Consider the following 25,641-nt stretch of genomic DNA (forward strand, 5'->3'; position numbering starts at 1 on the left):
TCGCCTTATTTAACATTTTAATTGCTTTCATCGATCACTACTTTCAAAGACACATAAGCTAAAAATCTACTGGACCTGGCTTCTCTCCTATTGAATTATACATGCACAGGAGAGATAAGAAAGTTGATGGCCAAGGTGTGCTCATTCTCTTCCTAACCCCTCTCTTAATTATTAGAACAAAACTACCATCAGCTCAGACTACTCCTGTAATTAAAGGTTAAATTGTGGACATTCTCTTCTCAACCGTTTGTTGACATTAAAGGTAAAAACATGACGAAAAATCCATCTGACATGGTCCCAGTTTCCCCAGTAGGTACTCTTCTTTTTATCTGTGAATAAACCCTCTAATTCTTAGATGCGAGTCCCACTTCTGACTCCTGCTCACCTGCTCTAGACATGACACCATTTTAGTTTGAATAAGCCCCTAACCCAACTGGTTCCATCTAGTGATGTGCAGATTGATACTGAAATATCTATTCCTCCGATACCAGTCATTTATGTTCTAGAATCGATTCTCATATTAAAATATCAATATTTTAGTAATTTGGGGTAAAGTTGTAGTTTATCATTAACAGGAACAGAGTGGAAAGAAACTATAACATTCGGATTGTCTACATTGGAAGGAAATACTTCCTCTTCCGCCTTTCATAGTCATGTGTGAAATAGGGCTGTATAAATGGAGTCATGTGCGGACGTATTTTACATCCACAAACACCAAGACACGGTTTGCGATACATGTGGCAAGACAGTGAGGTGTTGTGGCAACACCACTAACCTCGTCAAACACCTCACATTAAATCATGTAACAGAATATGATGAGCTTATGTTGAGGTGAACTGAAGAAGAGGAGAGGAGAGGGGTAGGTGCTGCTAGGGCGATACAGATGTCTCTCACAGTCTAGCAGCCAGGCAACATGCTCAAATGGCTTCAGTTTTTTTTTTTCTATATGATAATTCTGCATTATTAAGTGATAAGAACAAGTAATCTGATGTCCTGTAATCATTATGAAAATATAATTTGAGATACAATAAAAGATACAGTAAAAAAAAAAGTTTTTGTACAAAGTATATAGGATCAGTATATAAGTAGGAGAACCTTCACAGACATAGGATCAGTATTGTCGATACCACCCTGAATTTTACTTGGTATCAGATTGGAAAGGAAATCAGTGGTATCGCACATCACTAGTTCCATCTGAACTTTGTATTGCCTGCTGGGTAACACTCATAGGATCAGGGATTAGGACTTTTTAAACAGAGAGCTGATCCAGACTTACTGTATTGGGGCCCAGTTCCCACCCCATGGACAGTACCTTCTAATGATTCAATAATGGCACACCAGATGGATTTAGAGAAACATCAAAGAAAATTATGCAATTCTGGTTTTTCTCATTCATATTCAAAACTCAAATTTAAAAAAAAAAAAAATCAAAACTATTTGTTTCTGTTTAAATAAGTGATAAATATTTAGGCCAATGTTTATAAAATATACAGTGGGGCAAAAAAGTATTTAGTCAGCCACCGATTGTGCAAGTTCCCCCACCTAAAATGATGACAGAGGTCAGTAATTTGCACCAGAGGTACACTTCAACTGTGAGAGACAGAATGTGAAAAAAAAAATCCATGAATCCACATGGTAGGATTTGTAAAGAATTTATTCGTAAATCAGGGTGGAAAATAAGTATTTGGTCAATAACAAAAATACAACTCAATACTTTGTAACATAACCTTTGTTGGCAATAACAGAGGTCAAACGTTTACTATAGGTCTTTACCAGGTTTGCACACACAGTAGCTGGTATTTTGGCCCATTCCTCCATGCAGATCTTCTCGAGAGCAGTGATGTTTTGGGGCTGTCGCCGAGCAACACGGACTTTCAACTCCCGCCACAGATTTTCTATGGGGTTGAGGTCTGGAGACTGGCTAGGCCACTCCAGGACTTTCAAATGCTTCTTACGGAGCCACTCCTTTGTTGCCCGGGCGGTGTGTTTTGGATCATTGTCATGTTGGAAGACCCAGCCTCGTTTCATCTTCAAAGTTCTCACTGATGGAAGGAGGTTTTGGCTCAAAATCTCACGATACATGGCCCCATTCATTCTGTCCTTAACACGGATCAGTCGTCCTGTCCCCTTGGCAGAAAAACAGACCCATAGCATGATGTTTCCACCCCCATGCTTCACAGTAGGTATGGTGTTCTTGGGATGCAACTCAGTATTCTTCGTCCTCCAAACACGACGAGTTGAGTTTATACCAAAAAGTTCTACTTTGGTTTCATCTGACCACATGACATTCTCCCAATCCTCTGCTGTATCATCCATGTGCTCTCTGGCAAACTTCAGACGGGCCTGGACATGCACTGGCTTCAGCAGCGGAACACGTCTGGCACTGCGGGATTTGATTCCCTGCCGTTGTAGTGTGTTACTGATGGTGACCTTTGTTACTTTGGTCCCAGCTCTCTGCAGGTCATTCACCAGGTCCCCCCGTGTGGTTCTGGGATCTTTGCTCACCGTTCTCGTGATCATTTTGACCCCACGGGATGAGATCTTGCGTGGAGCCCCAGATCGAGGGAGATTATCAGTGGTCTTGTATGTCTTCCATTTTCTGATGATTGCTCCCACAGTTGATTTTTTCACACCAAGCTGCTTGCCTATTGTAGATTCACTCTTCCCAGTCTGGTGCAGGTCTAAAATATTTTTCCTGGTGTCCTTCGAAAGCTCTTTGGTCTTGGCCATGGCGGAGTTTGGAGTCTGACTGTTTGAAGCTGTGGACAGGTGTCTTTTATACAGATGATGAGTTCAAACAGGTGCCATTCATACAGGTAACGAGTGGGGGACAGAAAAGCTTCTTACAGAAGACGTTACAGGTCTGTGAGAGCCAGAGATTTTCCTTGTTTGAGGTGATCAAATACTTATTTTCCACCCTGATTTACGGATAAATTCTTTACAAATCCTACCATGTGAATTCATGGATTTTTTTTTCACATTCTGTCTCTCACAGTTGAAGTGTACCTCTGGTGCAAATTACTGACCTCTGTCATCATTTTAAGTGGGGGAACTTGCACAATCGGTGGCTGACTAAATACTTTTTTGCCCCACTGTATATTCTATCCATAAATGTCAGAAATTATATCTCACAGTGGGTTTTGGTTGCCATTTTGCTCAAGTGCGTTCCTGATTAGGATCTGTGACCCCAAAATAATTTCCATTAAACCATCTGGTATGTTGATGACGGTGACAACACTGACTTTATAGACAGCTAACAAGTCTGTTCTCCACCAGGGAGACAGATCTTCGGCAGTATGAGTATAGTGTCCTCTCTGTGGAGAGCCCGTAGAATGGCCTATAGCACTGTTTAAAGGCACATTCTAAAGCAGTTCCACAAGATTGTAGAAAGGTTTGATAAGGCACGAATCAGTATTTGGCACGTGTGCTACAGTAAATAAAAAGATCTCATGATTTTCTTCTTTACTTTCAGTATCACTTATCACTGGTGAATTTCCAGCTGAGATTCCAACAACATCGGGCCTGGTGTAGAATTCACTCTGTTCTGCATCAATTTTATTATTCCTTTATTTTGCATTTATTTAATGAGGGAGTGAACTCTTTAGATTGAGATTCTCCTTGGTAATAGTGTGCTAGGCTGACATAGGCAGCAATCAAGCATGTTTTCAGCACCAGGAGAAACTGGAACACCTGAAAGAAAACTGTGAAAGAACGGGCGAATAAAGAACATGCAAACTCCACAAAGAAGGGCTCCACCAAGGTTTACAACCCAGAAATCTCATCAGTGCTATCAACAGACATAGAAAGGATTCTTGGGGCACAGATCGTGATCGGGATCAGTGCTAGCACTACTGCTGTGATCCAGCAGTGCTATCCACTGAGCCATACTATTACTAGGATGACATTTATTCATATTATTGCTATAAAAATTACATCATTAAATACATTTTAAGATATTTTTCACATACCAGTGAAGTGCCCCATACTCATATTTGCCTCCAAACATTGCCTCCAATCATATGACCCCCACAGGTTACACAAGCTGTTTGTTCTCGTGTCTGTGCCCTTCGATGCCTTCCCCAAACCACAGCTCAGTCCATGTTTAAGCCATTTGCCTTTATCTACTAAAAAACGCTGTCAAAGCTAAAATGAGGACATGGGCCAAGCTAGTGTAATATTTATTATATTAAATTAAACAGCGATTAGTGATACACTTTAAATGACAGGCAGACTTTCTTGTTACTTCTGTAGTGTTCTTATGAGGATTACCAATCACATACTGGACTCCTTTATTTGCTTTGGTTCATGAGCACACTCACATTCATGACACATGTATGTTTATGCAGATTGCTTCCACAAACAAACAAAAAGGTTCAGATCAATAGTTTTAAAACCTTTTTACCACCAGCATACATCATATCCTGTATCTGTTGGACTCACCCAGAAGTCTATACACCTTTAGGCCTGGAAGGTTCTTTACCTTCTTACCGTCAGTCTAACACTTCTGCATTTGGAAGACTTCAATTAACTTTTTTTTTCACTGTATTGTTAGCGCTGCATACACACACACATCAATCCATTAAATCCATCTTATCAATGTTAAACAAAACACATTCACATTACAATTTGTCACAAACTAATCTTTGTCACACATAACAACAGCTCCTTAAATTTTTTCCAACCCAGGTGACCATAGAAGAGAAAACAAGAGTAAGTTCATCACTTTGGTCCATACTACAGATACTATAGTGTACTATACTATAATGTGGACCTAGTTTTTGCAGGCATTTATTGTTATATATAATGCAAAGGAATAAGCTCGCCTGCTTTTTATAAATATAATTATAATAATTCCCATGAGCAATAGTACAAACCAAACAGCAAAAATTTAGACAGAAATTATTTACACATGACTTCAACTTAATGTGTTGTCATCAGGATTGGCGATATGAAAAAGATAAACAGTGTTCTATGCAGTTACTGAATTTTTGCCAGAATTTAAAAGAGTGCAAAACAAATTCAAATATAAACTATTTCTAACAAAATAACTATGCATCACAGTTTCTACTGTGTCATCTCCTTTATGGATTTGTTGGATCCTTGGTGCTGGAGAAATGAACTCTCTGCACAGCATCGTCAGAACCTGAAAGGACATGAGTTAGAGTTAAATCAAAGTAATGCACAATAATTGCATACAAGCCTTAACATGGTGCAAGTAAAACCTGATTGGCAGATGAAGTTGAGGTTCTCCCCACAGGGCTGGTCCTGCCAGAGGAAGTGCTCTGTGCTGGCCACGCCTCCACAGGTGCTGGAGTAGCTGTCAGGAACAAAATCTTGTGGCCAATTTAAGAAATTCATGGAATATCCAGACATCCAGAACCACTCGTCTGCTCTGAGGGATCTTTTGGACAGAGAAAAATATATGAACAGATTTAAACTGAATGGATTGATATTTATCTTTAAAATAACAATATATATTACTAATTTGTATGGTCAGGAAGACACTAAATACATTTTGTTATTCTGCAAGCTCAAGGCTGGCCTTTCCGGTATAACACTTCAGTCCAAACGGAGTAAAAAAAAAAGAAAATAAGAAGAATTTCACTACAAAAAAAAAAAAAAAAGTGTACAAATCAAAGTGTACAAATCAATCAATAGAAATTTCTTTCAAATTTCTTGTGGATTAAATAATGTCAATTAAGTTTCTGCCACCCCTATGTTAGAGCAGGTTTGCTGTTGTCTGGGAAAGGCAGCTGTGGAAATGAGTATACACAACAAAACAAAGCATCTGACTTATAGATTTACAGTACCATATCACACTATTAGAGCACTTTGCTCTCGCACTGCAGGCCTACTTGTTGTTCCTAGAGTATTTAAAAGTAGAATGGGAGGCAGAGCCTTCAGTTTTCAGGCCCCTCTTCTGTGGAACCAGCTTCCAGTTTGGATTCAGAAGACAGACACTATCTCTACTTTTAAGATTAGGCTTAAAACTTTCCTTTTTGCTAAAGCATATAGTTAGGGCTGGACCAGGTGATCCTGAATCCTCCCTTAGAGAATCCTTATGCTGCAATAGACGTAGGCTGCCGGGGATTCCCATGATGCATTGAGTTTTTCCTTTCCAGTCACCTTTCTCACTCACTATGTGTTAATAGACCTCTCTGCACTGAATCATACTTGTTATTAATCTCTGTCTCTCTTCCACAGCATGTCTTTATCCTGTCTTCCTTCTCTCACCCCAACCGGTCGCAGCAGATGGCCCCGCCCCTCCCTGAGCCTGGTTCTGCTGGAGGTTTCTTCCTGTTAAAAGGGAGTTTTTCCTTCCCACTGTTGCCAAAGTGCTTGCTCATAGGGGTTCATAATATTGGGTTTTTCTTTTCTTTTTTATTGTAGGGTCGACCTTATAATATAAAGCACCTTGAGGCTGTTGTTGTGATTCGGCACTCTATAAGAAAATTTTTATTGTTATCAGAGATCACTTCTTCTTTGAACAATTGGTAGTTATTTTCATTTTCTTCATACATTGTTCACATTTCTTTCTAGCTTTTCTTGTTTTGATTTTGTTATTTCTTTGATTTCCTTGGGGTCATCTGACATTATTTCTAGTTCTTTAATAGATTTTTTATTACACTTGTGATTGGAGAGCTCCACCATCTCATTTATATTTTGTCATGCTGATTCACTGATCTGTAGATGTACATCAACTAAATGAATCTATAGCTATCAGTACCTGCGCAGTCCCAGCCAGACGTGGTCTGTGAGAGAGAAAGGAACGAGGCCCAGCAGCTGCTCCAACTCGCTTTGCTCCTGTTGGTTGTGAAGGCTGAGCAGGTCCCAGTAATAACGTCTACAGTACATCAGAGCATCAGACCAGCAGAGCCTCTCTCCCACCACCGTCACGTTCCTGCCACCAAACTGCAGGCTCACAGGTGGAGGAGGGCTGGAAGGAGGTGGAGGAATGACAACATCTGGCACTGCAGGGAAGTATTCTTATTAGAAACCATATTTGGTTTTTTATTGTTTTCCGTTTATCTTAACATCTTAAATTGCAATGTTCTGTATTAAAATTGGACACCGAAAGCTAACTGTGAGCAAAGATAAAATATTAGAAAAAAGGGTAACAACAGTAAAAATGTTACCATAATTTAAGCACACACAACAACCAAAGAACTTCCAAAAATAACATCCCAAGACCCTACCAGATAGAGAAGCAAACACCTCCACTTCACACAGAGTCATATATCTCTTAATTCCTGGTATGATCACATTGACGTAGCGACCTTCCATTGCATTACACTGGAATGTGTATGTTGGTGTACCATCTAATGATTCGATCATGCCACAACTGATGGATTTAGAGAAACAACAAAGAAAATGTCAGTTTTAATTTCTAATCTATGTTCAAACATTAGTTTGTTGTTGTTTAAGTACAGAAAAAAATTTAACTTAATGGTTATGGAGAAATGCTCAGAAATCAGATCTCACCTGGGGTTTTGGTTACCATTTTGATCCAGCGAGTTCCCGATCAGGATCTTCCCCCCAAGAATCCTTTCTATAACAGCATCCTTTCTGTTGATGATGGTGACAGCACTGACTTTATAGACAGCCAACAAGTCTACTCTCCACCAGGGATCCAGATCTTCTAAAGTATGTGTACAGCATCCTGAGTCCAAGTTTCCATTTCTGCATCCATCGACACCTTTTGAAGGCCCATATGCTGCACTAACAGATGACTGTACTGTTTCTCTGTTTAAGGCCACATTTTGAAGCGGCTCCACTAAATTGTTGAAAGGAAAAAATGGGCATGAATCAGTAAAAGGCAGACGTCTTTCAGTAGATCAGATCCAGTCACTTAAAGCTCTACCTGCTGGGGCAGCATACACCTCCACTTCACACAGGGTGAGAGTCTTCTTCTGTCCAGGAAGAAACATATTCACAAAGCGACCCTCCATGCTGCCTCCATCACACCGGTATGTGTAGGTTTTACCTGCTTTGATATGTGAGATGGAAGCACACCTGACAGCAGAGAGTGTGGGGGCAGTATTATGTTAGTATTATGGACTTCATGTTAAGGAGAAAGTAACATCAAGTAATTAACTAGTCCTGTGGTCGATAATATGTATATTCTAATTGCTGAAACATTGCTGTTCAAGTTATTCTAAAATAAAACAAAGAAAGAAAAAAAAAACACAATGAACGTTGACTGATATAAAATTACCTGGGATTACTGTTTCCATTGTTGTCCAGTGAGTTTCCTATTCTGATCTCAGCTCCATCCAGTCTTTCAGCACAGCAGTCTCCTCTGTTGGTGACTTTTACAGCAGTGATTGTAAAGCTTCGCTGCAGGTCCACCCTCCACCAGGGGTTGGTCTCGTCTTCAGCCGTGTGGCTACAGAACCCATTGCTATAGAACGAGTTCCGTCTGCCATCGATGGCTTTGGACGCAGTGGCAAAGGAGAGTGTAGATGACTGGGTAGCTTCTCCTTTGAGTGCCACATTGGGTAATGGGTATCCTTGAAGGAAAACCAAGAGGACAATAATTTCTTTTGGTTGGGCTCTGACAACCCTTACTGGTAAAAAAAATAAAAAACCCCAAAACAAATAAGGATTAAAGCATCATTATATTTTTTCAGTAATCAAAAACACCCTGACACGAATGCCTTCATTTGTACTTTTACTCAGTCACTTAGTCTTCCTTATCAGCATCAGAATTAGTGGTGCAACGGATCAAAAATCTCACGGTTCGGATCGGATCACGGTTTTAAGTCACGGATAGGATAAATTTTCGGATCAGCAAAAATAGAAAAAAAAGACAAAAATTCGACTCACCATTTATTTATTTAAGTATTTTTTGCCTATTAAAAAACATTCAATTGAAGACTCATTTCACTCACTTATACAAAAACAAATTAAGGTGCATATGGACATTATGGACCATGCTGGGCAGCCTCTGCATCCTCTGCACACGGCCATAAACAACCAGAGGATTCTGTTCAGTGACAGGTTGCTTCTCCCAAAGTCAAGGAGCAGCAGACTTAAAGTCCTTTGTCCCACATGCCATTAAACTGTTTAACTCCTCGCTGGAGGGGAGAGGGAGGGGAGACGGGGACAAAGGATGGGGGAACAAGTAAGCTGTAGTGCCTTTTCACTGTGCAATAGTTTTTGTTAATAACCAACGGTGTAATAAATCAAATCACTTTTATTGTCACTTCACATGTGCAGGTACACTGGTACAGTACATGTGAGTGAAATTCTTGTGTGCAAGCTTCACAAGCAACAGAGTTGTGCAAAAAATACAATAACATAAAACAAGAAAAATATAAGAATGGCTAAATCTGAGAGTAATAAATATATGTTCAATAGACTCACTTGAAATGTGCCGTTCCCTTGTATTCTTATTCCTATTTATTCTATTTATCCCTTTTGTATTCTCTGTATTTATATATGTGTATATATGGTATTGTAGCGGGTCAGGGCTGTTCGGGGTTCTGTTTTTACAGTTATGTTTTGTTTATGTTACCATAGTGACGGGTGACGCCCTCTTGCTGCGACGGTGTGTCCTTCCAGGGTCAGAGGGCGCCCTGTGTGTTGTTGTTGTTGCTGTGCTGTTTCCGCGCTGAGCAGTGAGCTAGCGGCAGTGTTCTTCTGGCAGATGTAAATAAATGGCGGTGCTCCCTGGCTAAGAGGGCGGGGGAGCAAGACCGAATGGAATTCTGTCTCCTCCTTGTCTGAGCTTGCCACATTGGTGTCAGAAGTGGGATAGCTCACCCTCGCCGTAATGGAGAGAGACATTCAGAGGCTGGAGCAAGCTGTCGAGGAGAACATTCCCCACGTGGGAAGCTGGCGATTGAAGAGAGAGGATGTGAGTGGCCATGTAAGTCCCCCGACGGGTCCCGATGGCGCGAGCGCACCACGGCGATGGCCCGTCACGACAGACGCTAGGGCAATGCTTCATGGGCTACATCTGTCGACCCACACGCCGAGCCCCCAACCGCGAGCAGTTATGCCTACCACGCCAGTTAAGGTACCGAAATACAATGGGCTAACCCCGCTAGAGCCCTACCTCTCACAAGTGCGGCTGGCCGCCAGACATAGTGGCTGGAGCGAAGAGGAGACTGCTACACACCTAGTGCTAGCATTAGAGGGAGATGCACTGCAGATACTCCTTGACCTAGCCCCGGCAGAGCAGCATGAGCTCCAGGCCCTCACCGCGGCACTCGAGAGGCGATTCGGGCAGCGGCACTCCACTGATCAGAGCAGAGAGCGGCTGACCAACCGGAGCCGTTGGCCGGAGGAGAGCCTGGGCACCTTTGCAGCAGACGTGTTGCTGTATGCTCGTTGTGGCTATCCGGAGTTTCCAGCAGCAGCCTGTGAGGAGCTTAGCCTGCATGCTTTTCTGCAAGGACTTTTCCCAGAGCGACAACGCCAACACGTCCACCTGGCCATGCCTCAGGGCTGGTGCTCACCTCGCGACCTAACCAGCAGGTGCCCCCCCCCCCCCAAACTACCCCCAAATCAGAGCCGCAGACTGCGACGGGGAGGGGAAGGTTGCCGAGATATCCCAGCTGCAACCCTCGGTGCCCCGGAGGCATCCTCGTCGACCGTTGCGATGAGCCTGGCCACGTGGCGCACGACTGCCCAGCACCAGCCCCGAAGACCAGAATTACACAGCCTCAGGGAAACGAGGAGGGAGCGGTGTAGCGAGGGGACCACCGCTCCAGCTTCCTGCCCCCCTCCAAGGACGATGCATGGTGGTGGGCCGAGTTGGGCACCTCAAGGGACTCTACCTGAGCTGCTGTGTTAAGGACCAGCCATGCTAGGCCCTGGTGGACACGGGGTCTACCATTTCCCTGATACGACCTGGCGTGCCCCTGGAACATCCGGGCCACTGGTGAAGGGTTGGTTGCCCACAGACACCCAGCTGATGACAGTGACGGGGGAGAAAACTGTTATGCGGGGGAAGAAACTGTTGCGGATCTGAGTGAAGGATCTGGAGCTGGTGCACGACTTCTGGCTCGCCGACATTCAAGACCGGTGCATCATTGGCCTGGATCTGCTGAGCCGCTGGGGGGGCCTGCGTCGACACCGTGAAGCTGGCTATCACTCTTGGCGCAGAGACTTTTGCCCTCCAGCGTGGCCAAAAGCAGGGAGCGAAGGGGACCAGACGAGACAGGCGTCGGGCACCTGCCGCTCAGCAGATTTCGGATGCCGGTGGCTCTGGGTCATCTCCACTCGCCTCAGCCTCAGCCTCAGCCTCTCAGCCCGACAAACCTCCCTCGACCAAGACCATCGAGGCTGTTGATGACCTTTGGCAGCGCAGCAGCGTAGGCCTCAACGTCGACCAGCGCCAGCGGTTGAGGTGCCTTCTGGATGAGAATGTGGACATCTTTGCTGCCAGTGACAAAGACTGTAGGCAGACGAGTCTGGTCCAGCACACCATCGACACCGGCTCTGCTAAGCCCATCCGTCTGCGCCCACACCGGCTGCCCCTCTCAAAACGGCAGGTAGCAGAAGAGAAGATCCGTGAGATGGCTGCGGCTGGGGTGATCGAGTCATCCAATAGCCCATGGGCGGCACCCTGGTTCTGGTGGGGAAGAAGGATGGCAGCCCGAGGTTCTGCGTGGACTTTTGCCGTCTCAATGCAGTCAACAAGAAGGACTCGTACACACTTCTGCGGATCGTCGAGGCCCTAGATTACGTTACCGGCTCCAGCTGGTTCAGCTCCCTCGACCTACGCAGCGGTTACTGGCAGGTGGAGCTAGCCCCCAAAGCAAGGCCTAAGACTGCATTCACCATTGGACAGGGGCTGTGGCAGTTCAGGGTCATGCCATTTGGGCTCTGCAATGCGCCAGCGACGTTTGAGAGGCTGATGGAGAGGGTGCTAGTGGATATCCCTGGTAGCCGCTGCGTTGTGTACCTGGATGACCTGTTGGTGCACGGTGGCGACTTCGACAGTGCACTGTCTCACCTGAGCGAGGTCCATCCGACGAGCTGGGCTGCAGCTCAACCCCGTGAAATGCCGGCTGTTGGCGAGAGAGACCACGTTCTTGGGCCATGTGATCAGCGCTCGAGGTGTCACTACTGACCCCGCAAAAGTGGCTGCGGTCCGGGACTGGCCGACTCCCTCGAACGTCCAAGAACTATGGAGCTTCCTGGGCCTAGCCTCCTACTACCGTCAGTTCATCAAGGGGTTCGTGATGATGGCCAGCCCCCTCCACCGCCTGACTGACAAGGGAGTGCTGTTTGGCTGGGGGGGATGCCTGTGCTGCGGCTTTTGCACAGCTGAAGGAGGCCCTCACCAGAGCCCCAGTCCTGGCCTACCCCGACGCCCAGCAACCTTTCAGTGTGGACACTGATGCTAGCAATGTAGGAGTCGGGGCGGTCCTTTCCCAGCAGGACGAGGCTGGAGAACAGGTGGTGGCGTACTTCAGTCGTGCCTTGGGGCGAGCCGAGAGGAACTACTGCATGACCCGGTGGGAGCTGCTGGCCGTAGTGCTAGCGGTGCGGCACTTCCAGCCATATCTGCACGGCTGCTGGTTCCTCCTGTGCACTGACCATGCGTCTCTGACTTGGCTCCTGAACTTCAAACACCCAGAAGGGCAGGTGGCCCGCTGGCTGGAGGTCCTTCAGGGCTACGACTTCGAGATCCAGCATTGGGCAGGTCGACAGCATGGCAACGCTGATGCCCTCTCCAGATGGCCCTGCGTAGCCGTCGAGAGTGCCGCTACTGCCTGCGACAGGAGGAGCGGGCCCAGGAGGTGCTGGGGGTGGCTACTGCTCAGGCCACAGCCGGCGGAGGGGGGTGGCTCCCATTTACAACGCAGCAGCTGAAGCTGGAGCAGGAGGCCGACGCGACGCCCCGCCTGGACGGGGGGTGTCGGGACAGGAGCCCGAGGTGAAGGCCTACTACTCCCAGCACAACAATCTGGAGACCCACGACGGCCTCCTGTACCGGAGATGGTGGGCCCCCGGTCAGGGCAGAGATCTCCTGCAGCTGTTGGTGCCTCAGTCGCATGTGGTCACAGGTGCTTGAGCTGGTCCACAGCTCGGTGGGGGCAGGACACTATGGGAACGCCAAAACTCTCCGCCGCCTCAGGGGACAGTTCTACTGGCCTGGCTGTCGACGGGATGTGGAACTTCATGTGCACTGCTGTGACACCTGCATGGCACAGAAGGGCCCAACTCAACGCTCCACTGCCCCCCTTCAGCAGTACCTGGTGGGGGCCCCAATGGAAAGAGTGGTAGTGGACGTCCTGGGGCCTTTCCCCATCACAGAGTCAGGGAACCGGTATGTGTTGGTGGCTATGGACTATTTCACGAAGTGGCCAGAGGCCCACGGGGTGCCGGACCAGAGCGCAACGACGACGGCCGAGAAGCTGGTGGAGGAGATGTTCACCCATTTTGGGGTCCCGGCTTAGCTCCACAGTGACCAGGGGCGTAACTTCGAATCGAAGGTCTTTGGGGAGATCTGCCGGCGGCTGGGGGTGGAGAAGACGAGAACCACACTGCTCCACCTGCAAAGCGATGGCTTGGTTGAACACTTTAACCGCATGCTGGCCACCCAGCTCGCCATTCTCACCAATTCAATTCAATTCAATTCAATTTTATTTATATAGCGCCAAATCACAACAAAAGTCGTCTCAAGGCGCTTCATAGATACAGAGAAAAACCCAACAATCATATGACCCCTTTTGAGCAAGCACTTTGGTGACAGTGGGAAGGAAAAACTCCCTTTTAACAGGAAGAAACCTCCGGCAGAACCAGGCTCAGGGAGGGGCGGGGCCATCTGCTGCGACCGGTTGGGGTGAGAGAAGGAAGACAGGATAAAGACATGCTGTGGAAGAGAGACAGAGGTTAATAACAGATATGATTCAATGCAGAGAGGTCTATTAATACATAGTGAGTGAGAAAGGTGACTGGAAAGGAAAAACTCAATGCATCATGGGAATCCCCCGGCAGCCTACATCTATTGCAGCATAACTAAGGGAGGATTCAGGGTCACCTGGTCCAGCCCTAACTATATGCTTTAGCAAAAAGGAAAGTTTTAAGCCTAATCTTAAAAGTAGAGATAGTGTCTGTCTCCCGAATCCAAACTGGAAGCTGGTTCCACAGAAGAGGGGCCTGAAAACTGAAGGCTCTCCCTCCCATTCTACTTTTAAATACTCTAGGAACAACAAGTAGGCCTGCAGAGCGAGAGCGAAGCGCTCTAATAGGGTGATATGGTACTACAAGGTCATTAAGATAAGATGGGGCCTGATTATTTAAGACCTTATATGTGAGGAGCAGGATTTTGAATTCAATTCTGGATTTAACAGGAAGCCAATGAAGGGAAGCCAAAACAGGAGAAATATGATCTCTCTTTCTAGTCCCTGTCAGGACTCTTGCTGCAGCATTTTGGATTAGTTGAAGGCTTTTCAGCGAGTTTTTTGGACATCCTGGTAATAATGAATTACAGTAGTCCAGCCTGGAAGTAATAAATGCATGAACTAGTTTTTCAGCGTCACTCTGAGACAGGATATTTCTAATCTGCCAGCCGTCACCAGTGGGATTGGGACCGACATCTGCCTCTGGTCCTTTGGTCGTATCGGACTGCAGTTCAGGAGTTCAGCCAGTGCACACCTGCCGCTCTGATGTTTGGACGGGAGTTCCGGATGCCTGTGGATCTGGTGTTCGGGTCCCCCCCTGAGCCGGAGATTGATGGTGGGCCAGAGATGGACTACTACAGGAGGCTGAGGGAGCGGCTGCAGGTGGTTCATGACTACACCCACCAGGCTCAGGCCAGCGCCGGAGTACGACAGAAAAGAGTCTATGACACCAAGTGCCGAGGGGGGGTTTTCATGCCAGGCGACAAGGTCTGGGTGTACTGCCCGGTCCGCAAGAGAGGAGTGTCCCCCAAACTGTGCAGTCACTGGCAAGGGCCGGCGGAGGTCATGGAGCGGCTAACAGAAGTGGTCTACCGCATCCGCATGCCGGGCCTGGAGTGCATGGTGGTGTTGCACCGGGACAGGCTCTCACCGTACCGACCGCTCGCTCCGGCAGACGCTGGGGCAGGGGATGCTGGTGGCACCCCATTTTCTGACCCGAGTGACTTTTCCCCCGCCGGTCGAGACCGGCCGGTGCGCCAAAAGAAGGCACCTGGACATTTGCAGGACTTTGTGTGGGGTAATGGGGTCGTCGGGGACGACTGACCCCTTAGGTGGGGGCTATGTAGCGGGTCAGGGCTGTTCGGGGTTCTGTTTTTACAGTTCTGTTTTGTTTATTTTACCATAGTGACGGGTGACGCCCTCTCGCTGCGACGGTGTGTCCTTCCGGGGTCAGAGGGCGCCCTGTGTGTTGTTGTTGTTGCTGTGCTGTTGCCGCGCTGAGCAGTGAGCTAGCGGCAGTGTTCTTCTGGCAGATGTAAATAAATGGCGGTGCTCCCTGGCTAAGAGTTCGGGGGAGCAAGACCGAACGGAATTCTGTCTCCTCCTTGTCTGAGCTCGCCACAGTATATTACTGCTCACATTCTGCAACTTCTGTCGGTGCTGTGCAACTGGAAACTGAATTTCCCAGAGGAACCCACCCGAGGGATAAATAAAGTTTCATCTAATCTAATGTAATCTATAGGGCAGTACAGGGCTTTGTATCTACCACTCCACTGTGATATAACGAGCGGTCACGGTCACGTGGCTTTCCGTTGCCCTGGAGGTCCACCCATTTGTAGTTAGAGCAACAGAAGATGCCTGGGACAGTTCAGCCATAACTTTAAACTTCTCCTGCTCATTCATGCTTGGAATGATCTTGTCACACTGAAGTGGACGATATATAGCGTGGCTCAAGCACGTTCATCACAGTTTAAACCCCTTGTTTTGCACAACAAAATACGGCCTCCCATCTGCAGCTAAACACCCCATTAGCTTTTGTAATAGCTTTAGCGCGGTCGGATTGGGCAGCAAAAGGCTGCTTAAATACCGCAAACTCCTCTACTCCGCTACTTGGACCGCTAGCACTGACCATAACTACCGCTTGACAGACCCACCACGTGCACCATAAACATATTTTTTTTTTCTTTTTCCAATCTTCGGATCACGTGCGTACCAAACCGTGGAGTGGGATCAGTTCGGATTTCGGATCAACCGTGATCCGTTGCACCACTAATCAGAATTAAAGGTGTTTACCGTAGTACACTTCAACCTCACAGAGACTCAGGACCTTTCCACTTCCTGGTAGGAACACAGTGACGTAGCGTCCCTTCACAGAGTTACATGGAAAGTAAAACGCTTGTCCCTTGGGAATGTGAGAGATGACAGCACACCTGTGTACGAAAAAGTCAAATAGAAAAAGTATAAGAATGAATTAAAAAAAGCCCTACTGATATGATGATTACTGACTTATGGTTATAGCTCTTTCACCTGATGCTTTCAGGGCCACTGATTGATGTTGAATTTCCAATCCAGATTTCAGCACCATCCAGCCTGTTTTCCAATTCATCTCTATTGATTATCATTACAGCTCCAATTGTATACACATTTACCAGGTCTACTCTCCACCAGGGATTAGATTGTCCACTGGTAAGGCTGCAAGACCCTCTTTGATAGCTTGCATCTCTGTTTCCATCAACTGCTCTACCAGCAGTACCCAAGGGGCCACTGGTTGAAGATTGGACAGCTGTTTTTTTCAGTGCCAGGTTGTAAAGAAGTTGACCTAAGTGAAAAAAATAACTATTAATCAAAACAGAGGGGATTATTGTTATTTTCTTCTGGAATTGAGCATAAAATAAAATATATATCCATGTCGAGTGTCAAATTAGGAGTTCTTCTATTTGTATTTGTGCTGGTTTGTAATAGGCAATTTACTGCATATTGCACTGAATGTACAGTCATAGCTCGTAGTTTGACCTGATGTGTTTGCAGAGGTGGGACCAAGTCATTGTTTTGCAAGTCTCAAGTAAGTCTCAAGTCTTTGTCCTCAAGTCACAAATCAAGTCTCAAGTAATGTCAGGCAAGTCAGAGTCGAGTCTCAAGTCACTGGTGTAGAAGTTCAAGTAAAGTCACAAGTCTGAAACTTTGAATTTCAAGTCCTTTCGAGTCTTTAAAAACAAAAACACGAAAAAAGAATGTTGCAGTTATATGCTAAATGTAAATATTAGACCATGTAATTTTAAAGTCTGTGTTTTTCTCAACACATGACGAAATAGTGAACTTAGAAAATATACACAAATTGTGAAATTGCACCTCTATAAAATGCAGCTCAATTAAACTTAGCTCCAAGAATAATTTTCACCGACAGTTCTGAGATAAGCTGCATGTTATTCTTGGATGCGCTTGTAGGGCCGGCTTTAAAATCGCATGACAAAAATATCATACACATTAAAAAAAACTGCATCACCAATGTAGCCTGGACAAGATTTGCTAGTTAGATGAAGTCAGCTATCTCATCGTAGCAAAAGAGAAGCACCACCTACTGTTCTTTATGTAACTTCAACTGTCGGAGAAAGTTGGAAGTTGCTCCATCTCTGTCTGTGATTCTCTTCTTGCATGTTTTGTATATTGCATTTCGGTTTTTTGTTGACTACTTCATAGTTTATGTACCTGAAAAAAATAACTCCTTGCAGCATTTTTGAGCGTTTTTTTTTTTTTTAAATCTGCTTAATTTGATTGGCTGTGCTACAGCTCACGCACACATAGTATGGAGTGTGGTTTGAATAAACGAATCAATGAATTGAATTAATGGTGCACACTTTCTATATAATATGTATGTTAAATTTTATATTTGGGGTGAAATATCAATTCTTTTCAAGTAAACCGGTTCAAGTCCAATTCAAGTCCCAGGTCATTGGTGTAAAAGTCCAAGTCAAGTCACAAGTCTTAAAACATTTTTTCAAGTCAAGTCTAAAGTCATAAAATTAATGACTCGAGTCTGACTCGAGTCCAAGTCATGTGACTCGAGTCCACACCTCTGTGTGTTTGTGATCATTTCTTCTAGGAGCGTTAATTACGGTGTGTTCACACCGAACGCAATAGATGAGACCAGAGCATTAGGTTTACATGGAAAGTCAATGTAGAAGCGCGATGATGTGCGACTGCAGATCCCGCGAAAATTCAGAAGCAGATTTGCGTCGCGAAAATGCATCAAACGCGCATCAAAGCAGCGCGTCTGGCGCGTTTGACTCGCGAAAATACGTGCGTCAGTTTTTGTGTTGCATTTTGTGCATTCACGCGTATCGCGTCTACTGCTCGAGTTGGAAAAATCTGAACTTCAGCGTCAATCTGCGCCGCGACAACCAATCAGGAGCCTGGTGACGTGGCCCTGACCTAGGTCAAAGGGGCAGGTCCAGCCAAAGGCCTTCATTCTTCATTCAGTATGGAGGAATGGTTAATCAACGCCGTAGCAAACCACCCGGAGCTGTACGACACCAGCTGCTTTCTGTACCGAGACAGGAATAAAAAGGACCGAGCTTGGAGAAAGATATGTGAAGAGATCGGGCAACCTGGTAAGTTCATTCATTTCTCTTTTTAAATTTTTGACTGACCCGGGGAAGCCGCACAAAAGCTAGCAAGCCCGCCTACTGTCCCGCTATTTTCCCACTGATGTACAAATACCTTTCTGCTTTTATGTTGTCATATAGGAATATATGTTATTGTTTATTAATAAACAGCACACAGTGGTCCCGCTGTTCACTGCCTCGCGTCACTGCCTCGCTTTTTCGCTGATTTTTTATTGCACAGTACAGCATTGCATTCTGCAGCCTGATTGTCAAATCTCCTCCATGTCGTGGCTCCTGTGCTTGCCAAATTTATCATGTTTGGTTTTGATAACCATCACGTCCAATAGAAAAAACAGCACAAAAACACTCATAACTATGACCCTCATTCGGAAATACACACCTGCACCGGGATGGAAAAAGGCGCATGAAAGTGGCAGGCAGACGAAGACAAAACGCGGCATAATAATACTTTTACGTTTTAAAATCTACAAAGGTTTTCACTTTGAGAATCAACTTGTGAGAACTGTGACTAATGTTCATGTGTGTGGGGAAAAAGTGTATAAAGTGCGTGGCTAGTTATTCTGAGAACCCCTGCTGCAATAAATGAGGGACCACTGTACAGTGAGGCAAAAAAGTAATCAGGGTGGAAAATAAGTATTTGGTCAATAACAAAAATACAACTCAATACTTTGTAACATAACCTTTGTTGGCAATAACAGAGGACAAACGTTTACTACAGGTCTTTACCAGGTTTGCACACACAGTAGCTGGTATTTTGGCCCATTCCTCCATGCAGATCTTCACGAGAGCAGTGATGTTTTGGGGCTGTCGCTGAGCAACACGGACTTTCAACTCCCGCCACAGATTTTCTATGGGGTTGAGGTCTGGAGACTGGCTAGGCCACTCCAGGACTTTCAAATGCTTCTTACGGAGCCACTCCTTTGTTGCCCGGGCGGTGTGTTTTGGATCATTGTCATGTTGGAAGACCCAGCCTCGTTTCATCTTCAAAGTTCTCACTGATGGAAGGAGGTTTTGGCTCAAAATCTCACGATACATGGCCCCATTCATTCTGTCCTTAACACGGATCAGTCGTCCTGTCCCCTTGGCAGAAAAACAGCCCCATAGCATGATGTTTCCACCCCCATGCTTCACAGTAGGTATGGTGTTCTTGGGATGCAACTCAGTATTCTTCTTCCTCCAAACACGACGAGTTGAGTTTATACCAAAAAGTTCTACTTTGGTTTCATCTGACCACATGACATTCTCCCAATCCTCTGCTGTATCATCCATGTGCTCTCTGGCAAACTTCAGACGGGCCTGGACATGCACTGGCTTCAGCAGCGGAACACGTCTGGCACTGCGGGATTTGATTCCCTGCCGTTGTAGTGTGTTACTGATGGTGACCTTTGTTACTTTGGTCCCAGCTCTCTGCAGGTCATTCACCAGGTCCCCCCGTGTGGTTCTGGGATCTTTGCCCACCGTTCTCATGATCATTTTGACCCCACGGGATGAGATCTTGCGTGGAGCCCCAGATCGAGGGAGATTATCAGTGGTCTTGTATGTCTTCCATTTTCTGATGATTGCTCCCACAGTTGATTTTTTCACACCAAGCTGCTTGCCTATTGTAGATTCACTCTTCCCAGTCTGGTGCAGGTCTACAATACTTTTCCTGGTGTCCTTCGAAAGCTCTTTAGTCTTGGCCATGGCGGAGTTTGGAGTCTGACTGTTTGAGGCTGTGGACAGGTGTCTTTTATACAGATGATGAGTTCAAACAGGTGCCATTCATACAGGTAACGAGTGGGGGACAGAAAAGCTTCTTACAGAAGACGTTACAGGTCTGTGAGAGCCAGAGATTTTCCTTGTTTGAGGTGACCAAATACTTATTTTCCACCCTAATTTACGAATAAATTCTTTACAAATCCTACCATGTGGATTCATGGATTTTTTTTTCACATTCTGTCTCTCACAGTTGAAGTGTACCTCTGGTGCAAATTACTGACCTCTGTCATCATTTTAAGTGGGGGAACTTGCACAATCGGTGGCTGACTAAATACTTTTTTTGCCCCACTGTGTATACTTTCTCTATGACTATTGTTTTCAACCTGTTAACATTTAATATTGTCTTGACAGAGTCAACTGATTCTGCAAGTTTTTGCTTTATTACTTTAGGGCCAACCAGTAGAGATAAAAGAATAGGAAGAATGAAAAGATCTCAAAATATTGAGAATTTCTTCCTGAAGAAGGCTAAAATACAACCAGAAGCAGAGAGCAATGTCAGGGAAAGGTTGACTGAGCAGCAGTCATCATTGTCATTGAGTTCTACAAATGAAGGTATGTGTGAAAATGAATAAGGAAAATGCAAGGAAGGGATGTTTATATTGTCAATTGTTCAACCGATTCATAGGGGACGAATCCTAATATTTGGGAATAAATAATTAACTAAGCAAATATATGTATTGTGGCACATAATTATAAAGTAAAACAAAATCCTTCTTTAAATAACATGTTTTTTATTTAATGATCCACCTATTCTAAATCACTGATAATATTTGATGAAGCATAGAGTAGGTACTTGAGTAAATGCTTACTTTCAAAACAAAGATTTTTGCAACTGCTGCTGTTTACAAATGTTTTTGTACTTCTTGTCTTCCTAACATGTAACACACTCTTATTAAAAGTTCAAGAGGTTTATTTTTGCACAATTTATACTGAAAACACTATCAAAAGAATATGGGCTCAAAATGTGGTCATAAATATTTTGTACTTGTAAATCAGGATTTGTATGTGTAAAAAAGATTTGTATGTGTAAAAAAGATTTGTGTGTGTGTAAAAATGATTGCCGACATTCCTTATCATACATGCATACGTCTGTTGGCTGAGTTGGGGAAAAGTTCTCAATAGAGTTTTTGAGCACAGCAAGGAAATCTGTCAGTTCATGGACATGGCATGTATAATGCGGTGAAGGCATTTCAAGTGAAGCTGTCACAAATGCACCAGTGCCACCTGCCTCACTTTCCCTGTTGCCAAGTAATGTTGAACCAAGTCAGTGCAACAGTGCACCCAAATGCGCACTTTGCTGATAAACTGAGCGCACTTCGAAGCAAAAAAATGAGAATTTCAAGCTGCATTATAAACCATTTACAGTTGATGTGGAAACTGTACCAGTGCAGATTCAGATTGAGCTGCATTCTAATGGGACACTCAAGGGAAAGTACGACACTGAATGGCCCGCAGAGTTTATTAGTTATATTCCTGAAGCAATGCCCCCGGCTCAAACCTTATGTATGTTTTCATTTATTTTTTTCTGGGGATTTTGGCAGCATGTTCATATTTCTAACTTGCATAATTTTGACAGGACATATTTTTTATGGAGAGCAAAATATTTAAAGTTAAAGCTTTTTTTTTTTTTTAAAGTTTATTTATTCTGGAATTATATTCCTGTCTGTATTCATATTTATGTTTACAAAAACATTGTTTTAGTGTTCAATAAATGTTTATCTTGTCTGGCCTGCGACCTAAAGTGTACCTTGAGGTTTGGCCCCCTGTGCAATTGAGTTTGACACCTCTGTATTAAGAGAACACTCTCTGTGTGAAAAGTAATGGCTCTTCCTTTGACAGTCATGAATTAACTTTAATTAACTACACACTGTAGAAACTTGAGTTCAGTATCAGTGGACACACTCAGACCTGAGCAGACCTGCTGAATCAAGAAATCACTTAAAAAGAAGCTGTCTGACAAAGTGAAGCAGGCTAAAAGATCAAACAAAGTATCATCACTGATATCAGTCTACCTCCAACAGTGGAATGGTTTGTAGGTCTTTTCTAGAACCATGCATTTGTTCTGAGCTGTCAGATTTATCAGGATTAATTTGCCCTTTTAATAAAAATAAATAAATAAATATGGATTTTCATTCAGCTTCATCTTATTGATCTCAACTGCCATGCACCGAGACAGTTTCATGTTGGTTTGAAGGTAACTTGCTCCAGCACTTGGCTGTGCTTTGAGTTTTTATTTGATTTGTGATTCTCTTGGTACAATCCATTGGTTGTCATTGAAATCAGCTTTTTAATATTCTTTTTTTTCCAGTTCCCACCATATGCTAAGTTTGTAATTACTAAAAAGTGTTACCTGCCAGTGCTCCAGATGTTAATGTTAACATGATGGAAATGCCTGTTAACATATAGAGATTGAAAATATTTAAAAAACTGAATTATTATTTTGAATTGTTTTAGTGATGTGTGTATTAAATGCCATCTATTGTCATTTTACCTTTTTTTAATAGACAGTTTAAGAAAATTTAACTTACCAGTGAAGCTCCACATATGACTGCCCCTCATGGTTATGGAAAGTATCCAAGTCAAATTAATTCTGACATTACATATACTAATTAATGGTACACTCCAGCTGGTAGCTAGATTGACTTAGTGGCTCTGTAGCTTTCTACTAAGCTCTCTTAATCACACCCTTATTTGTTGAGATTAAAAAAAATGCAAATTTTAGTCACTAAAGTTTGCATGAACAAAAAACACACCCAGATTGATATCTGCTGCTTTGTTTGTTCTGCAAAGGTTAGCAAGACTGGCTACAGAATTTCAAGGTCAATCCACTAATTTCACACACAACTAGGCCTGCATAATAAATCGAAAATCTATTGTCAGTGCGATATCAGCCTATGCGATGGGCCCATCGCAAAAAAATGGCATAAACTGCGACAATTGGGTACCTCAAAATGTTTACACATGTGCTTTAAAGAATTTACCAATCAAAGAAACCCCTTTACACATTTGACCAGTCAAATAGAGCCCTTCACAGCATTAACCAATCAAACGGATTAGAGGCCCGTCTCCCCGCCTTCACTGTTGTGATTGGTGAGGGGGTAGGGACAGGCTTAGGGCGTCGGGGGGTTCCCCGGAGGCATCTTCCTTGGGGGGCTCAACCCGGGGTAGCGGTCACGTCCGGTTGAGGGCTCTGTTGGCTCTCAGGTGACTGTTTCCTCACGGCTGCGTGCAGCGGGGCTAGGGGAGGGTCTGTGCTGACGGACGCGGGTTACTGACCTGGCAACCTGGCTGCCCCTGGGTGGGTCCGGGATGGGCGTGAGGTTCTGGGGGCGCTCCGTCTCTGGGCTGGGGCCCGGGCCGGGCCTCGGGGGCTCGGGTCCTGGTTGGTGTGTTGCCGGGGTTGTGGGCGGGTGGGTGCATGGGGGCCCGGCCCTGGAGCAGGGTGCCGCCGGTGCATCGAGCCGCCTGGGGGGCTCTTCAACTGGTGGGGGGGATGGTCACATCTTGCAGGAGCTTTCTTCTCTCAGGAACTCTCTGCAGGAGGGGGAGATACAGGAGAGGTGGAGGAAGATCTCAGCCTGGGCGTTTACCGTCTTATGTAGTCTGGAAGATGTGTGGTTGGTGGGGTGGGTGCAGTTTTCTCTGTGGTGGGGTTGGGTGGACTGTCCAGGGCTCTGTGGAGCCGGGGGGCGCTACTGCACTGGGCCCCGGTCTGATGGGCCTGGGCCCCCCTTCCCTGGCGGGTCGCGGAGGGTGGGAGTGCCTACTGGGGTCAGCGGGGGAGCTGGCCCCAGGGAGGGGTTACCTGCCCCTCCCTTCCTTCCCTCCCCATCTCCAGCTGCCTCCCTCTTCCCGCTCCTCCACAACCACCCACACATGCAGGGCCTTGGAGTGGGGGTATGTCACCAGGGTGCAGAGGAGGCTACCCCCCCCCCGTCCCCTTCTGGCTGCCTCTGCCTCAATTTTATCCCACAACTTAGACATTCACATTATTCACACTCTCATTACACATACATATAGGATCTTGGGGGTGGGCACAATCACGGAGTCCAAATCACCATCAGGGTGTATACCTCACCCCTGACGTCGTTGCCCACCTCTCAATTTTAAATACACTTAGTCATTGAGGGTTAGCAGGAGGGACTATGCGCTTACCTGCTGCTCCTTGGCAGGTAGCTCCATGCCCTCCTGGGTTTTAATTGCACCTTAGAACACATGTGCATCAACACTACAATGAGCGGGTGGAGGGAGGTTTGGAGTCTTCTCCCACCCCCATTCTCTGCGGCCTGCTGGAGCGGGAGGGCTAGTAGGAGGAGTTGGCCGTCCGACTGCGGTCTGGGGTGTGGGGCCTCCCTGCTGCTGCGGAGTCGGGGTGGTCTGCCTCTCCCCACCGCAGGGAAAAGGGTAACACCACCTGGGTCTGGGTGCAATTCCCCCCTCCAGGGGCAAGGGTACCTAGACCCGGTTTGTAGAGTACGCTTGGGGAGTGTGATTGTGTGTACAGCGTCTCTTTATGTCTGTCTCCACGTTGGTTGAGTGTGGAGTGAGTGCATATGAGAGCATGAGGGTGGGAATGGATGTTTGTGTCTGTGTGTGCCTGTATGTCTGTGTCTATATGTCAGGTTGGGTATCAGACGCCACCTCTCTGGGGACACCTCAGGCCCTCCAAGGTTTGGAGGCCTATCTCCACCCACCACCACTTCCCCTGCCGGTGGCGGACTCCCTCAGGTGTCAGTGTGTTGGTGGTTCTTTGTGTCTGGGGGTGGGCGTCCGGGTACACACCGGCTCACTCCTTGGCGGCCGCTTGTCGGGGCCTGGGGCCTGGGGCTCGCTCGGGCCCCCTTTGGAGGTGGGGTGCCCCCGGCCTCTCGGCCTAGGGCTCGGTCACTCAGGCGCGGCTGGGGGCCGGCGGAGCTCACGGGCGCGTCACTGCAACTCCCCCTGACTTCTGCTCCGCGGCTGCTGGGCGAGCCCTCATCTGGGACTCTCCTCAGCTCTTACTGGGACAGTGGCGCGGCTGCCCCTCTGTTGGTCTTCCATGGTCTTTTGTGTTCTGGGGGCCTCTGGATGTCTGGAGTTTTGATCTCCTCCATACCCGCTTCACACCCTGGAGGACGGGGCTGTGGCCCCCCCACACTCCCTAGCAGATCATTACATGGAGAAACCTTTGGAATGCAAGCATGCTGATCCACACAGGTATGCACACATGGGTATTCACAGACGCGGACTAAAGCTTTCTTGGCTGCTGCCTCAAAGCACACTGTGCGCTGTCTATCTTGCGTGCTGCACAATATCGTTTATTACTTAGTAAATACTGATATCTATGACTAGCTAGTTTATTGTGATGGTGCTTTGTTTTCTCTATTATTATGTTGCTCTTTGTTGTTTGCTGTCTCCTC

General features: G+C 45.9%; 1 protein-coding gene across 1 annotated transcript; it reads right to left on the reverse strand.

The window, feature by feature from the left end:
• Window positions 1-4,167: 4,167 nt before the first annotated feature.
• LOC146714382 (uncharacterized) lies at window positions 4,168-22,880 on the reverse strand. Its single transcript, XM_085450858.1, has 11 exons — window positions 22,771-22,880; window positions 22,593-22,634; window positions 16,389-16,680; window positions 16,155-16,291; window positions 8,216-8,510; window positions 7,862-8,013; window positions 7,483-7,774; window positions 7,197-7,342; window positions 6,728-6,971; window positions 5,223-5,401; window positions 4,168-5,143 (listed from the first exon to the last, which is right to left on the reverse strand). Exons 1-11 carry the CDS (start codon window positions 22,799-22,801, stop codon window positions 5,082-5,084), a joined length of 1,872 nt encoding a protein of 623 aa, XP_085306984.1. The 5' UTR covers window positions 22,802-22,880; the 3' UTR covers window positions 4,168-5,081.
• Window positions 22,881-25,641: the final 2,761 nt, after the last annotated feature.

Source organism: Copadichromis virginalis, linkage group LG3 (genome assembly GCF_057382275.1).
Source record: "Copadichromis virginalis isolate Kocher_CV1m ecotype Utaka linkage group LG3, C_Virginalis_male_GT1.1, whole genome shotgun sequence".
NCBI classification, from domain to species: domain Eukaryota; kingdom Metazoa; phylum Chordata; class Actinopteri; order Cichliformes; family Cichlidae; genus Copadichromis; species Copadichromis virginalis.

Bases quoted from the DNA above. Each gene is read 5' to 3' on its own strand.
- LOC146714382 (XM_085450858.1), bottom strand. From the start codon at position 22,801: ATGAGGGGCAGTCATATGTGGAGCTTCACTG. The intron at 7,343-7,482 runs GTGAGATCTGAT...TAAATCCATCAG, and splicing joins AATGGTAACCAAAACCCCAG to TTGTGGCATGATCGAATCAT. The intron at 5,144-5,222 runs GTTTTACTTGCA...ATGTCCTTTCAG, and splicing joins CAACTTCATCTGCCAATCAG to GTTCTGACGATGCTGTGCAG.